General features: G+C 44.3%; 1 protein-coding gene across 1 annotated transcript; it reads left to right on the forward strand.

The window, feature by feature from the left end:
- The first annotated feature begins 930 nt into the window (after positions 1-930).
- On the forward strand, positions 931-13,002 carry LOC306979359 (RNA-binding protein 38-like). The gene is made up of 4 exons (XM_079578263.1): positions 931-1,391; positions 3,628-3,751; positions 4,954-5,008; positions 11,553-13,002. Exons 1-4 carry the CDS (start codon positions 1,179-1,181, stop codon positions 11,899-11,901), a joined length of 741 nt encoding a protein of 246 aa, XP_079434389.1. The 5' UTR covers positions 931-1,178; the 3' UTR covers positions 11,902-13,002.
- The last annotated feature ends 230 nt before the right edge of the window (positions 13,003-13,232 follow it).

Here is a 13,232-nt window from a genome sequence, read left to right on the forward strand (position 1 = left end):
GTGAATTAAATGTCTTTTTATTGAGGTCATTAGAGTGTCACCTCACTGTCAGACTGTCCTAGTACTTCACAGTGGAACACGAGGCATTGAGGGTGACACGTCATGACCCCTGGATTTTTACTGAAGATCTGAGTACTTATACAGAAGCATATACTGGACCTAAAAGTACCTATACATTCTTACAGAGTAGTGCTGTGAATAAAACTACCACTGTCTCAATCACAGCAGTGTTTCTCAATGACTTCAACTGCATTCATTCCTTTAAATTTCATGTAGTTGAAAGATATTTTATTGATGTCTTTCAGTATCATGTCAAAAAATACCTATTTTCAGGTAATCCAAGAGTGCTAGTACTAGAGTATAAGGGACAAGTGCTGCAAATTAGCTCCTGCTATAGGCACTGATGCATACACCAGACTTATGGCACACTTTGTCTATGTTTTTGTATCTGTCCCTATCAAATAAATAAATATCATATAGACTTTTGAGGTTGTACTGTAACTCCCAGTCCCAGAGAGCTCTCCCCAACAGTTTAGTTGAAACATGAAATTAAAAAAAAAATATGCCTGTTACTGTTATATTTCTTTGCATGGGTTGTGCTCAACTCGTAAGCAGAGATCAGGGCCAAACGGACAGATGTGCAGGTCAAGAGCGGATGCTTAATAAACATATAGGGTAATCTCAGCCCCAGACCCGGACAATGACTTGCTCATTAATGCGGTACAATAGACTGTGTGGGCCAGTCCCGCTCTTTTCGTTTACCCTTCAATATAGACTTGTCTTTTGTGTTTCTAGGGACAAAAGCAGGTGCAGGACATCCACGAGACAGACCAGTCAGTGGGCGGGGCCAGGAGCAGAGAAGGTCGGGGATTGGTCAAGAGTTGTGTGTGGGCGTGGCTTCGGCTGTAGTAGATAAAACACCGCGGCTCGGGCTATGGTGACACAGTCCGCCGTAACACCCATGGTAACACCGCGCTCATCACACTTTTGAACCGAGGATTTCACGTTTAAAGCACCGCTGTTGACACCGGCTCGAACGGCGCTCAAGAGTCTCCGCGACACGGTGAAATAGAGTGGGCCTGAGCTCGTCTTTTCTGATGCTGGGACGTTATTGTTGAGCCACTTGTTTGCAGTAGTTCAGCGGCGCGCGTGTTGGCGGTGTTGTCAACGACGGACCAATGCTTCTGCATCAGTTCATGAACGGCGCCCTGGAAGTCATGCCCCCCACACCGATCCAGAAAGACACCCGCCTCACCAAAATCTTCGTCGGTGGGCTGCCGTACCACACGACCGATGCTTCGCTGAGAAAATACTTCGAGGCGTTTGGGGAAATTGACGAGGCGGTGGTTATAACCGACAGGCAGACGGGGAAATCGAGAGGATATGGATTTGTAAGTAAAGTTTCTCCCAACTAGTTTGCTTTGTCATCTTTTCTTTATTTTATTATTTTTTTTATTTCATTGTATATGCCATCTAAATGTTCAGTCCCTTTACAACAATTCACTCTGGTTTTTCTTTTGTGGTCCTTCCTTGTACATCCATTGTTCAACAAGCCCACATGCCAATGGGTTTTCTCCACTGGAGCATGATAATTGAAGAGCATCCCTGCTTTTTCGCCTGACTGGCTGTTTTTTTTTTTTTTTTTTTAGTTTAATGAGGATGAGGGATCTCACGAGTTGATGGGTAACTAAGACGATTATATTTCAACATATGTCTCCTGCCCCCCCTGTTAACCCCTCGATCACCCCTGGCTTATGCTCCGGATAAGTGTGTGTCTTGCCTGCTTGCTTTATATGGTTACTGTGGAGCAGTGTGGAGTTGACCTTGTACACTCTGCTCTCCATTGTCAAGGACTGGAGAAGTTGCTTGTGTGAAGTGTGAGATTTATGCCCAAAACTTGGCTGCTGTGAAAGAATTCCCCACCAACAATGAGTTTTTCTGAACTTCCTTTGATATCAACATAGGAAATATTCAACAAATCTGCATTCCCTGCTATTGTGGTCTTTGTTGGAAATGCTTGTTTGCTTTGCCCATGCATTAATCACACAGTGACCCTTGTCCATAGCTGGATTAATGAGACAGACCTCCAGAAAGACTGTCCTTTTTCACTCACACAAAGAACAGAAGAAGCAGAAATGCAAATATTTACCAGAAGTTTGGAAAGGCAGCCACAATTGTCCCGTCAAAACCAAAGAAGGAATGGAAAATGTGCATGTTTACTTGTAAAAGCAGGACAAGACAATCGCTTTCTGTTGACACATAAACTCTATAACACTGTTAGTGTTACAGGTTTAACAGGCTTCAGGCCGTTGGGTGCTGCCATGAGGTGAACGCCATGTGGTAAACTGCTAAGTCAACAAAACGGCAAGGAGGTGCCCCCTTTTTTTTAAATACACTTTAAGTGGATTAGCAACAAAAAAAAAACTCTGCTGTGTTCATCGCAGTGTAAACACGGGCTCCTTCCTGTATGTTCAGAGCACAGGCCCTGGAGGGGGCTTTGTTCTGCTGCTTTCTACTGTCAAGTGCTTTTAAGTACAATTGTCTGTTACAGAGAATGTAAGGGGTAATCGATTTTTACATTTAATGTTTGTAAGGTAATTCTAAAGAATGGGCCAGGTATGTGTTGAACAAGGCCTCAAAATTAGTCCAGTAAAAGTTTGCATTCAGCATTTCCTTTGCTGCTATTAATAATTAATTAACAATGTGGAGACGGTGGCTCATATAGTTGGGTTGACTTGTAATCGGAAGGTTGTCATTGACATTGCCAGTGAATACAGTGAGTGAATGAGTGACTGGTGCTGCTGGAGTCGTCGACAGGCAGCCTTACTCCAGTCAGTTTTCCCCAGGGCAGCTGGGGCTGCAATAGTTGCTTACCACCGCCAAGTGTGGAATGAATAACAACTGCAGTCGGGTTGGCATCCTATAGACCAGGGGTAGGCATTAGGCAACATCAGGCCCAGGGGCCTCCAGCATCAGATCTCTGGCCACAAGATGATTGTGAGAAATATTATTACACAAATCCAGGGTCAAATATCTGTTGAAGTGCCCTGAAATTCAGAAATTACTGTCAATTACATCCCAAGTTTCCTAGGATGCCCCCAACTCCCATATTAGGGCTGATGATGATGATGAACAACAGTGGCATTTGGAGAAAGTTGGGCTTCACTTTGGGTCACAAATGGGAAGTTCAGCCCCTGAACTTTTCATAAGGAAGAAAATCGTCCCACCACTAAGCTAACTTGTCTTTGTTAGCTCTTTACTGTACAGCCCTATTGACTTGCAGAGGTTACTGAACCCTCTGAGTTGGCTGTAAGGGCACAGACGGCCTCTTTAATGCCAGGAGAGAGAGAGGAGGGGCTGTCTAATGGCAATCTCCTTTAATATTTAGTTCCTAATTGGATAAGATCTTCTCCAGATCCATATTTCAGCAGCTTTGCCCAGTGGCAGCTTGGCCTTCACTGCTGTGGGCACTTAAGCTTATCACTACACTTTGCATTTGCATTGTTGTACAAACAGGGAAATCGTGGAAAGCTTCTTGATATTTTTTCACAAACAAGTTTCATAATGAACATGTTGAGTCGTCTTGATAATATTCAACATCACCGATTTGTGTTTGTGTCTGTGAAGGTGACGATGACCGATGAGAGAGCGGCGGAAAGAGCCTGCAAAGATCCCAATCCGATCATTGATGGAAGGAAAGCCAATGTGAACCTGGCGTACCTGGGTGCCAAGCCTCGCACCATACAGCCAGGTGAGAACTAGTCAGAAAGTTGCTTGTGTATGTTATTAATTACTTTCGTCTGAATATCAAATCTTATTTGCATATGTAAGATAAGCAAATGTTCGAGTTAAAGGTACACTGCGTAACATTTTGGACTGTACTATTGCCATCAGAACAAAACAAGCTCCTAATGACCAGCCCGACACAGAAAAGGCTATATCTGCAGAGGGTAATCAAAGAATGGATTTGGATGAAAATCAAACCTTTTTTAATCTCAAATTCTACTGACTTTAGTCAACATCTCCATGGAAACGAGCTGGAGACGTACACACTCCTGGTAAAGTTGCAGTCATGTCTTTAGGAGAGTTGAGCCGCTCACAGTAAAGGCACCTGTTTGTACATTTATGAGGTATTTTTCATAATTGAAAAAAACAATTCAATTTTGTTTATTGGGTAAAATTCTACACGGTGTGGCTTTATGGTGAGGGCCACTTTTTGCCCTCTTTGCCCCACTTTTTTTTTGCTTTTGACCCGTTCTTCTATGCTATTTTACCACCTGAAAGGAGCCGTGACCGCACTGCAGTGCTCTGTTATTCATCTGCAGATCTTCAGCCATGTTTGACCTGAACTGCTTAGAGGTTTAGACCGTGATTCGAGTAGGGCGACCTCCCAGAAAAAATAAATCTTTGATACGATTCAATATATGACTGTAAATATATTTTAAATATATATTAATTGTTTTTAGTTAAAGTGCATCAACAAACTCCAAAATAGCAAAGGCAATCACTGGTGGTGTATGTTTTGGGGTTTCTGCAGAAAACCAGAGCATTTGGAGAAAAGCCATGGACAGAAACTCTCCAAAAGCATGGTCCGCCTTTTTGGGACCTTTTGTCTGTGAGGCGAGAGGACTAACCACGTTAAATATTTTTCTGAAAGACGTATAAGTAATCGATTGTTTCTACCAATTGTTTTTTAGGCTAAGAAATTCCCAACTTGTTATTGAAATTGTGTAAAACAAAAATCACATTCTGACACAATGCTGGCCTGTCCACAGTTATACAGTCAGTCAAGTGTGTGCGGCTGCAGCCTCCTGCTCTCCGAGCACTGCAAACTGTTGTGTTAGATTCCAAACAGAGTTGCCCTCTGTTTTTCTCTTGTCGGGCCTCTGTGCATTGTTCCGCGCTCCGCCTCTGTAAATGCAAATGTCTGACAGGCTGCATCGTGTCTTCCAGGCATATCCATCGGAGTGCAGCCTATTCACCCCGCGCTCATCCACAGGCCGTACGGGTAAGTCAGCACCACGAGTGGAAACCCTCCTGATCTTTCCCCTCTCTCTCGCTCTGGCGATGCCTCTAGCCCATCGGAGCTAGGTTATCGTTGACACACAGGGCCCCTGGACAGGACATGTCAGTTTCTGTGTCTGTGTAAAACTCCAGCTGTACTTCATTAGCATAAGACGGTCCTGCCCGGAGATGGTTCACATATCTATGGTAATGGGCGAGCATTCCAAAGGTGAATGTCGGACTCACTTGTTAGCTTCTGTCAGGCACGCTCTTGACTCGTGCACCTGCCTTAACTGCTCTGTCACCGAGAAGGCCTTCATCCGGGGCGTCTGTGTTGTGGAAACCGACTCCATAGCGTCTCAGAGTCACGGTCCAGCGACAAGTAATGTGCCTCAGCCCGCTGCAGTGACACCCCCCCATGGCTCTCGAATGTCCTCCCTCAAACAACAGTTTTAACGATATTCACATTTGATATAGTCAGATCTGGATGCAGCAAACCCATTTAAGGACAGGTCCAGACAGTAATCGTTTTAGCCCATAAATTATTACACGGACTACTCCCAGGAGTCATAAAACCGTTAGGCTTTTTAGATCCTTCAGAAGTGTTTAGCTGGATATTTATTTTGTAATCCTTCTAAAGATGAATTATCCTGTAAATGTATTTGCCTAAACTTAAAAGCTATTTATCTAAGCCCTTGAAAGTTCACCACGTCTACTGAAGAAAATATCAACTTTGCAGAGAAATAAAGCAACAATTTGTGATACATTCTAAGGCTGACTTTGATAACATTTCATTTGATCAAAGCACAGGCAGTTTACAGGAAAAGTTGGGTTTATGTGTTTATTAAGGGAGTTACTAAAACTATAAAGAATATTCCCTTATCGGCCCACTGGAGGGGTCAACAGGGACATGTCTAGTCCTGCGCCAAGTCCAATCGGCCACTGGAAAGTCCCCCAGTGTCCACAGTGAGCAATGGTGAGCGCGGATGGCACAAGAGCCCAGAGACGTGAGGAATACAGTGGTGCTTTGAGGCATGTGTCTGACAGGTGTGAGCTCATATTACAGCCTTTTACACCCTCTTAATCTCCCATGACCCGCACCCCAGAGACGCAGGGCCGGCCGCGCACACACAGCACCTGTCGGCAGGACTCCCGAGTCGGCCCGGCTGACAGATGCAGACCTCCCCGAGATGCACAAGTGGCTTTTCTTTGTGCCTCTCGCCTCCCTACAGAGCCCTTGATAACATATGGCGTGAGCAGAGTACGTGGTGGGATTGTTGAGGCACCGGGCAGTGTGGGATCCGAGAAAACGCGTCAGGGGCTGGTCCGCATCATTGCCTTGGCATTCATCTGCTTCATCCCTCAGACAGTTGCCCATTATCAGCTTATTTTTATTGTCAGAGCAGGTGAACAATGCGAGGAAAGGCCCAAGATGGTAGGGCTGTGCTACATATCACCAAATTGTTATCGCAGTTTTCATCCATATCGCAAGAGGCTGCAATATATCGCATGTTGAGGTTCTTCCATATGACTTGTGAGGTTTTTTTTTTGCTTGTAGCTGTGGATTGGTGCGGCGCTCTCGACGCAAAACATTATTCTCCTCCAGCTTTCTGTTTTGAACTGCTTTTTACCTGTTTTTGTCCCATTGGAGCGCTGTCACCGGGAGCGCTGCATGGAGACGGAAAGCTGACACCTCCTGCGTGGCTGCGAGGTGCGGGGGGTTGAAAGCAGATTTGGGGGAAGAAGAAGAAGAAGAAGAAGGGAGGGGGTGTCTGGGGCGTCTACTTGGGGGACTGATGCTTAATGAGCCGGGGTGCTCCCTAGGAAACTCACTACAGGTGTCAAACAAAACACCTTTTTTCTGTTCCTGCTCAAAGACGACTCCCAACAAAGGAGATAATCAGCTCATACAAGTGTTCGAAGGTGTTGTTTTTATACACCCACCCACTCCCTGCGCTTCTGTTTTCACACCAGCGGAGTCACGAGATGAAGGTCACTTTGTTATCACCGCTAAGTAATATTTAGCACCCTGTTGTCATAATTCGCAGGCTGTTCCCATTAAGTGCTTTATAAAGCCACATAGTTTTTTTTTTTTCCTTTTTGAGTGCTAAATGTTTCAGGATCTAATGCAATGTGGCGTCCTGTCATCTCTGCAGTGACGGTCAGCACAAAAGCAGCTGACTGTTGGCTTCCACGCATCAACCACTTTTCACTCAGCTTGGCATTTTTGTTGCTCAGGGACGTCGGATATGACAACTCCTACCCGAAATTACAGAGGCTTTGACATTGACCCATCGGAAAAAAAATAGAGCTTCTAATGTTATCGGTAGGGCGAACATTTTGAATAACTATCACATTGCAATATTTTCCTTTTTGTAGGGAATATTTAAGCAGAACTCTATTTTTTTTCACTCAAACTTGGCTGTAAATACTGTTTAAGTGGTGCCAGCCCACAGTTAGCTTTGCCCGTTAGCCTGTTAGCTTCTTCTTTGTGTTTCCATTAGTGTGTATTGGTGTTCTCCTACCCGGAGGCAGGAAAGTTGCATTTGTGGTTTTCTGGCCAGAGACACCAAGGGGAGATGAAAGACCCCCAATCATCCGAGTAGCATTTGTATTATCCCCCAGGAGGGACTAAGTAAAGGATTTATTAAGGTAAACAAGTTACTTAGTTCTTCTTTAAAGTACTAAAAAGGGGACCAAAACAAGGCTGAAATTGAACCGAATTAGAAAAATCATGACGAAACTTTGGCTCATGCGCCCATGCGTTTTTGTTTTAGGCTGTGCTGGCAAAAATGTGTCGATCTCCGTGAGATGGAAGACCTGAAGGTCTTTGCAATATATTGCAGCTTCTTTATATGGATATTGCTTCACCTAATATTGCGATATAATGATAATTTCCTTTATATGGTGATTTGTATGTTTTTATTTACATTTCTATGTCATGTCATAATGTTCGGGGTCAACCAGTGCTTTTGAGAAGTCGATCCATTACAGACCAGAAATGTACCAAATCGAAATCCCATTTTTATTTATCATTTATTCAAGCTATAATATTGGCATCTTTGCATGAACAAGAACCTGTTTTTGTTCCCAGCTTTCATAAGCCTCATAAATTCTGTTGCACTTAACCCAAACGTGACTATTTGGATATGAAAGGCAGACCACGGCGAAGTGCCCGTGGCTAAACCGCAGAGTAGGCCATCTCCTTATGCACAATGTGAGTGAAGGCACATATGCCCAGCAGCGTCGATGTATGGTCATCTCTGAAAGCTGGACGTCACAGTGAATGCCTCTTTGTACGGCGCTCAATGGCACAGTCAGGGCACAGTGTAGATTGAAGTCAAGCGTGGGGGGGGGGTTGTCTTCATTTGCTTATGTCGCGATGCCACTGTAGCCTCTTGTGGCGCTTCGCCCAATGACACTGTTCCCCTTCAATTCGCCAGATGCCTGTGTGAAATTTACTTGGAAAGAGTCCCCTGTTTGTTCTTCACGGACAAGTAAACCTTGAATGTAGCAACAGTGAAACAAAGTGTCTGCTTTTTTTTTTTTGTAAGGAACTAAACTTGGATTGGTAAGCTTTTAAAAACATCTACACTTTGTTATTGTTCCTCTTTTAATGAAAACCAGACTGTGCTGCCTCCTGGTGTGGGCGTTATGATGATGTAAAATCAATTGGTGGTTAGCCTGTAACGACTTGCCTATTTGAAGACATTTATATATTGGGATTCAGTGCCTGCAACTTTAAGCTCAGACTCATGCTGTCTACTTTTCTCTATTCTGATCCTATTGGTCAGCCTCTGTGAGAGTGACATGAGGATGCGACCAATCGTAATTAAGTGCAAACTCTCAAAAGTGTGTGTTACATTTAAGTAACTGTAATCCTCGATTTCAACCTAGTCAAGCTATCGTAACGAGTAAAGATTCTAGCTTGACAAAAAATCAAAAATCTCTTGTAGAAATATAAAGGTGCTCTATCCTAACGTATGCGCACAGTTAGCAAGCCAGCTGGTTAGGAACCTTTTCAGTCCCTATAGCTGTTCGCATTAGCCATCAAACATCGCAAATTATGAACGATCCAGATGTTTTCAGCTGCTGTGTCAACCCATCAACCACATTTAGGTCAAAGCCTAGTTAGAAATCATTAATGAATGTACAGACCTTTTTGACTTTTGATACAAACTGACGTATAAAAGTGGCGTCTGAGCTAAATGCTAACTCGTTATTGCTTTTTTCAGTCAGATACACCTCCCATGGCCACTAAACATCATCCTCTAAGACGTTGACGATAAAGAAACCACAGAAATTATATAAACGCCATGAAACGGACAAAACATACTCCACCATATGTTAGTATTGTGCCTGTGCCTTCCCTAAAGTTTTCATTTTAAACTGGTCCGGGATTCGTTGGCTAACAAAATCTGCCATTTGTAGCAACAGGTTCAGACAGCTTAAGGCACTTGTATGATTTATATAAAGTCTTTCAGCAGGAGCAAAGGGGCGTAGCCATGGGAACCACCTCTGCACCAACTGATTCTGGATCAAATACTGAAAATGTCACCCAGTTTCGCCCTGGTTTTTGTTACTACGTTTCCGTCTGCAGTGCCCAGGCAGGTGCACACAGCAATATGAAACGGTATAGCCACCGGGAGAATAATAATTAATATTTAACCTTTCCTTATTACAAATGCTGGAACATTGGCTCATTAAAATCCTGTTGACTGAATAGCACATTTCGTAATTCTCCCACAATTTGCGAGATATGATTCAGCCCGTACCGCCGTGAGTGACAGACAGTCGGTGTAGTTTCACTGATGGTAATTCCAGCCTCTTATCCTGTGTTTGCCGTGATGTCTCTGCACTCCCAGCTGAAGCAAGCGCCCCCCAGCTGAGGTCCCGAAGGCACAGTAGCCCACCACCACCTCCTCCTCCTCCTCCTCCTCCTCCTCTGTCCACTCCAGACCGTGTCCAAGGCGCCGCTGATGGTTTGAGAGGTGTAGTGGTGTGCTGTGACGGACTGGAGTGCCTCTCTATCTCTCCTTGTTTGTGGTGTGAAGAGGTTTTGCTGATTGCAGTCTGACTCTTTTTTCCCTTTTGTGGCATGGTTTGGGGGTTTGCAGTGGTAACCTGTGTGCGTGTGTGTCTGTGGGACAGTCCTGGGGAGGGACGGTTTGGGCTGTGGGAGTGGGGGGGTGGGGGGGCGCATTGGAAAAGGTGGGCTGTGTGTGATGATGAGGAGCCTTTTCCACGCATGCTTTTGCTGTGCTGCTGACTCACTGGTAGGACTGGGTGATATGGCACAAAAATTGTACAAAAGTTTGATATTTTATTACATGTACTGCAGTGTTTCCCACAGATATCTGCAGAGACTATGGTGGCGTTTGGAGTTTAAAAACAAAAAGCGTGTCGGTTTTCTTCTTTTAAATTGTCTTTTTACGACTAGAGAAGTTGATGAAAATTGTGTCTACGGCCAATTTGATCAGTGTTTTGACTAAAGGTGGCCAACAAAGTCTCCTATCGATGGGAAACACTGCACTGTTTTCTGTGAACATCAAGTACCATTTTCACACATTCCTCTTGGGGATTGCAGTTTCCTGAAGCTCATCTTTGTAACTATGGTCGTAGACATAACCACTGTAAGCGGTAATATATTTATGTTATGCTAAACAGTATCTATTCAGAGTTTGCTCTATATTCATTTTTATAGCAACACCCTTTGCATCACAAGAGAAGACCCCGTGTCAAAAATGTAGGTGGAAAAAGGTTTTAAGAAGTGGACTAGTCTAACCCCTGACAGAAAGGATTCTGAAATGAACAAAATATACCCAGAATACGGAGACAATGCAGTCCCCAGTCTCTCCTGCCCTAATCAGCTCCACAAGACCCACGAGACTCAGGCCCTGATGAGGTCCCAGGCCACCATTTTGACCCCCCCTCTGGCTGACAACAGCTCCTGATAGTCTCCAGCACATATCACTTCCCTTTTTTGAGCAAATTTGTATGAAGTTGTGTGTGCGTGTGTTTGAGAGTCAGTGAAGCGCAGCAGCTGTTAAAATACTGGATGTCTGCGTTTGAAAACCTGCCAGTAACGGCTGACGCTACCATCCACCCCCCTCCGCCCGCACCCCTCTGTCGTTTTCCCTGGAGGCCCAAACCAACAGGTTGGGTGGGTTTGACTAACCGACGTGCGGGCTGAGTCACCTTGGTCTTTTACATGTAATTCATTTTAATTCAGTCTAGTTTTGTGTACATACGGCTATTGACAATAGGGGAACATGTTTACACTGAATCTGAATTAAAAATGTAATCCGAGGGGTGTACTGCTAAGGTGTTAAAGTCGGTATAAACAACTGGCCCTGAGTTTAAAAGTAAAGCGTACCATATGTCATGAGCAGTGTGTAGTTTAGAATAATAAGAGCAGACTGTGTAAATTCAGCTTCTACAGACCCTCTCAGCGCTGGCCCTCCGGGAGCACTATGTAAACAATAGAAGACAGGCGTTAGGATGTGCCCCCATGCGTAACCCTCTGTTTGCTCTGTGTTCTGCCTCAGGTTGGCCCAGCCGTACATCTATCCTCAGGCCTTCATGCAGCCCAGTCTGGTGCTTCCTACTCAGCTCTCCACCTCCGTCAGCTCCAGTCCATATCTGGACTACAGCGCAGCGTACTCGCAGTACGCTCAGGCCGCCTTTGAACAACAGTACCCCTACGCCGCCTCTCCTGCTGCTGGTTACCTAGGTTACAGCTATGCCACCAGCCCCACAGCCAGCGCCGCGGGGCCTGCGACCGCTGCCACAGCTCCCACCACAGTGCACCCTAACCTACCTTCAGCCACTGGGCCTACCCCCACCTTCCTGCACTACGCACCCCAGCAGCACATCCAGCCTGACCGGCTGCAGTGATGCGGTGATGGTCGACCGAAAGGCCAAGGATTCAGGGAAAAAAAAAAGAGTGGGACTATTGCACTAGATCCACAAGGGCCATGTGCTTATGGCTTTAAGGGCAGAGGGTCAGGAGGACTGTTCGAGGTTCAGTTTGGGAAGCTTTTCTGCAAAAAGTATGTCACCGCTTCAAGTGCTTCCAAAAGCTGACTTCACCCTTTTATTATTATTATTATTATTATATTATTATTATTATTAATTATTTTATCCTCCTTTGTTATTTGTATGTTATTGTCAAATGTGTATGCTATCTTTATTCATGTTTATTGCTCAACCAGTGGACATTGTTTGGGACAGGTTACCCTCTTTACTCTGAACGATCTGGAGTGGACAGTCACTGCTGCTTTATGCTGATGGGTCGGCTCTGCCCTGTTCTCTGTAGAGTCCAGAACAAACCTGCAGCTCATGGACTGTGACAAGAGGAAGTGGACATTTGGTTTTCGAGTCACTGTCAAAGAAAACCCTTTATTTTATTCAGTTAAAAGCCTTAATAAATCGTTTTGTAGCTATAGACAACTGTACGTTAATACCCAGCCCGCAGAGCCCATAAACACCTGTGTTCTTGCCATCAGTTTTGTCGGTAGGAGAGAGAAGCAACAAGTGTGTAGTTCATGAAGAAGCGCATTGTCGTTACTAGTGACCGTCAGCAAATGGCATCTTTTACGTAGTATGTGGATATTGATTACACGGCGTGTGGCGATTGAGAAGCAGGAGTGCTGTGTGGAGCTGACAGTTCACTTCCTTCACTGTTCTTCAGATTGTCATTTTGTTTTGTATTATTTCAAAGGGACATTCATGTACAGCATTTCCAAATGTTTTCATTTATACAAAAACATTTGCAATATTTATATGTAGATATTTATAAGAGGTACTAAGTTAAAGTAGATGTAACTGACTCTCGATGTGGCGCTGACCTGGCTCACTGCAGAGCTACTGACTGCAGTTTTTTGTTCAGTCAAAAATGTCAGAGGTACAGCAACTACACTAGTTGCTCTTTTGTGGATGGTTGCATCAGAAATAGTCTAGATATTTTCAATAAATTGCCTTTTACAGTTTCTACAAGAAGCAATAAAAATAAATAAAATTCTGAATTTTTACATACAAGTCTTGTCTTTTATTGTTAGTATTTAAAAAATTACCTTTTGACAAAACGATCGTTGTGTGGCTGGTGTACAATGCATTTTCTGAATTCCTTTGAATAATAGAGCATTTACTTTTAATCAAACCTCATAGGGGGAATGTGCATGATGTTGCGCCGTGGCAGAGGAAGCCAAATGAGAGGCAGGTCTGCA

Source organism: Gobius niger (genome assembly GCF_951799975.1).
Source record: "Gobius niger genome assembly, chromosome: 20".
In the NCBI taxonomy this organism is placed as follows: Eukaryota; Metazoa; Chordata; class Actinopteri; order Gobiiformes; family Gobiidae; genus Gobius; species Gobius niger.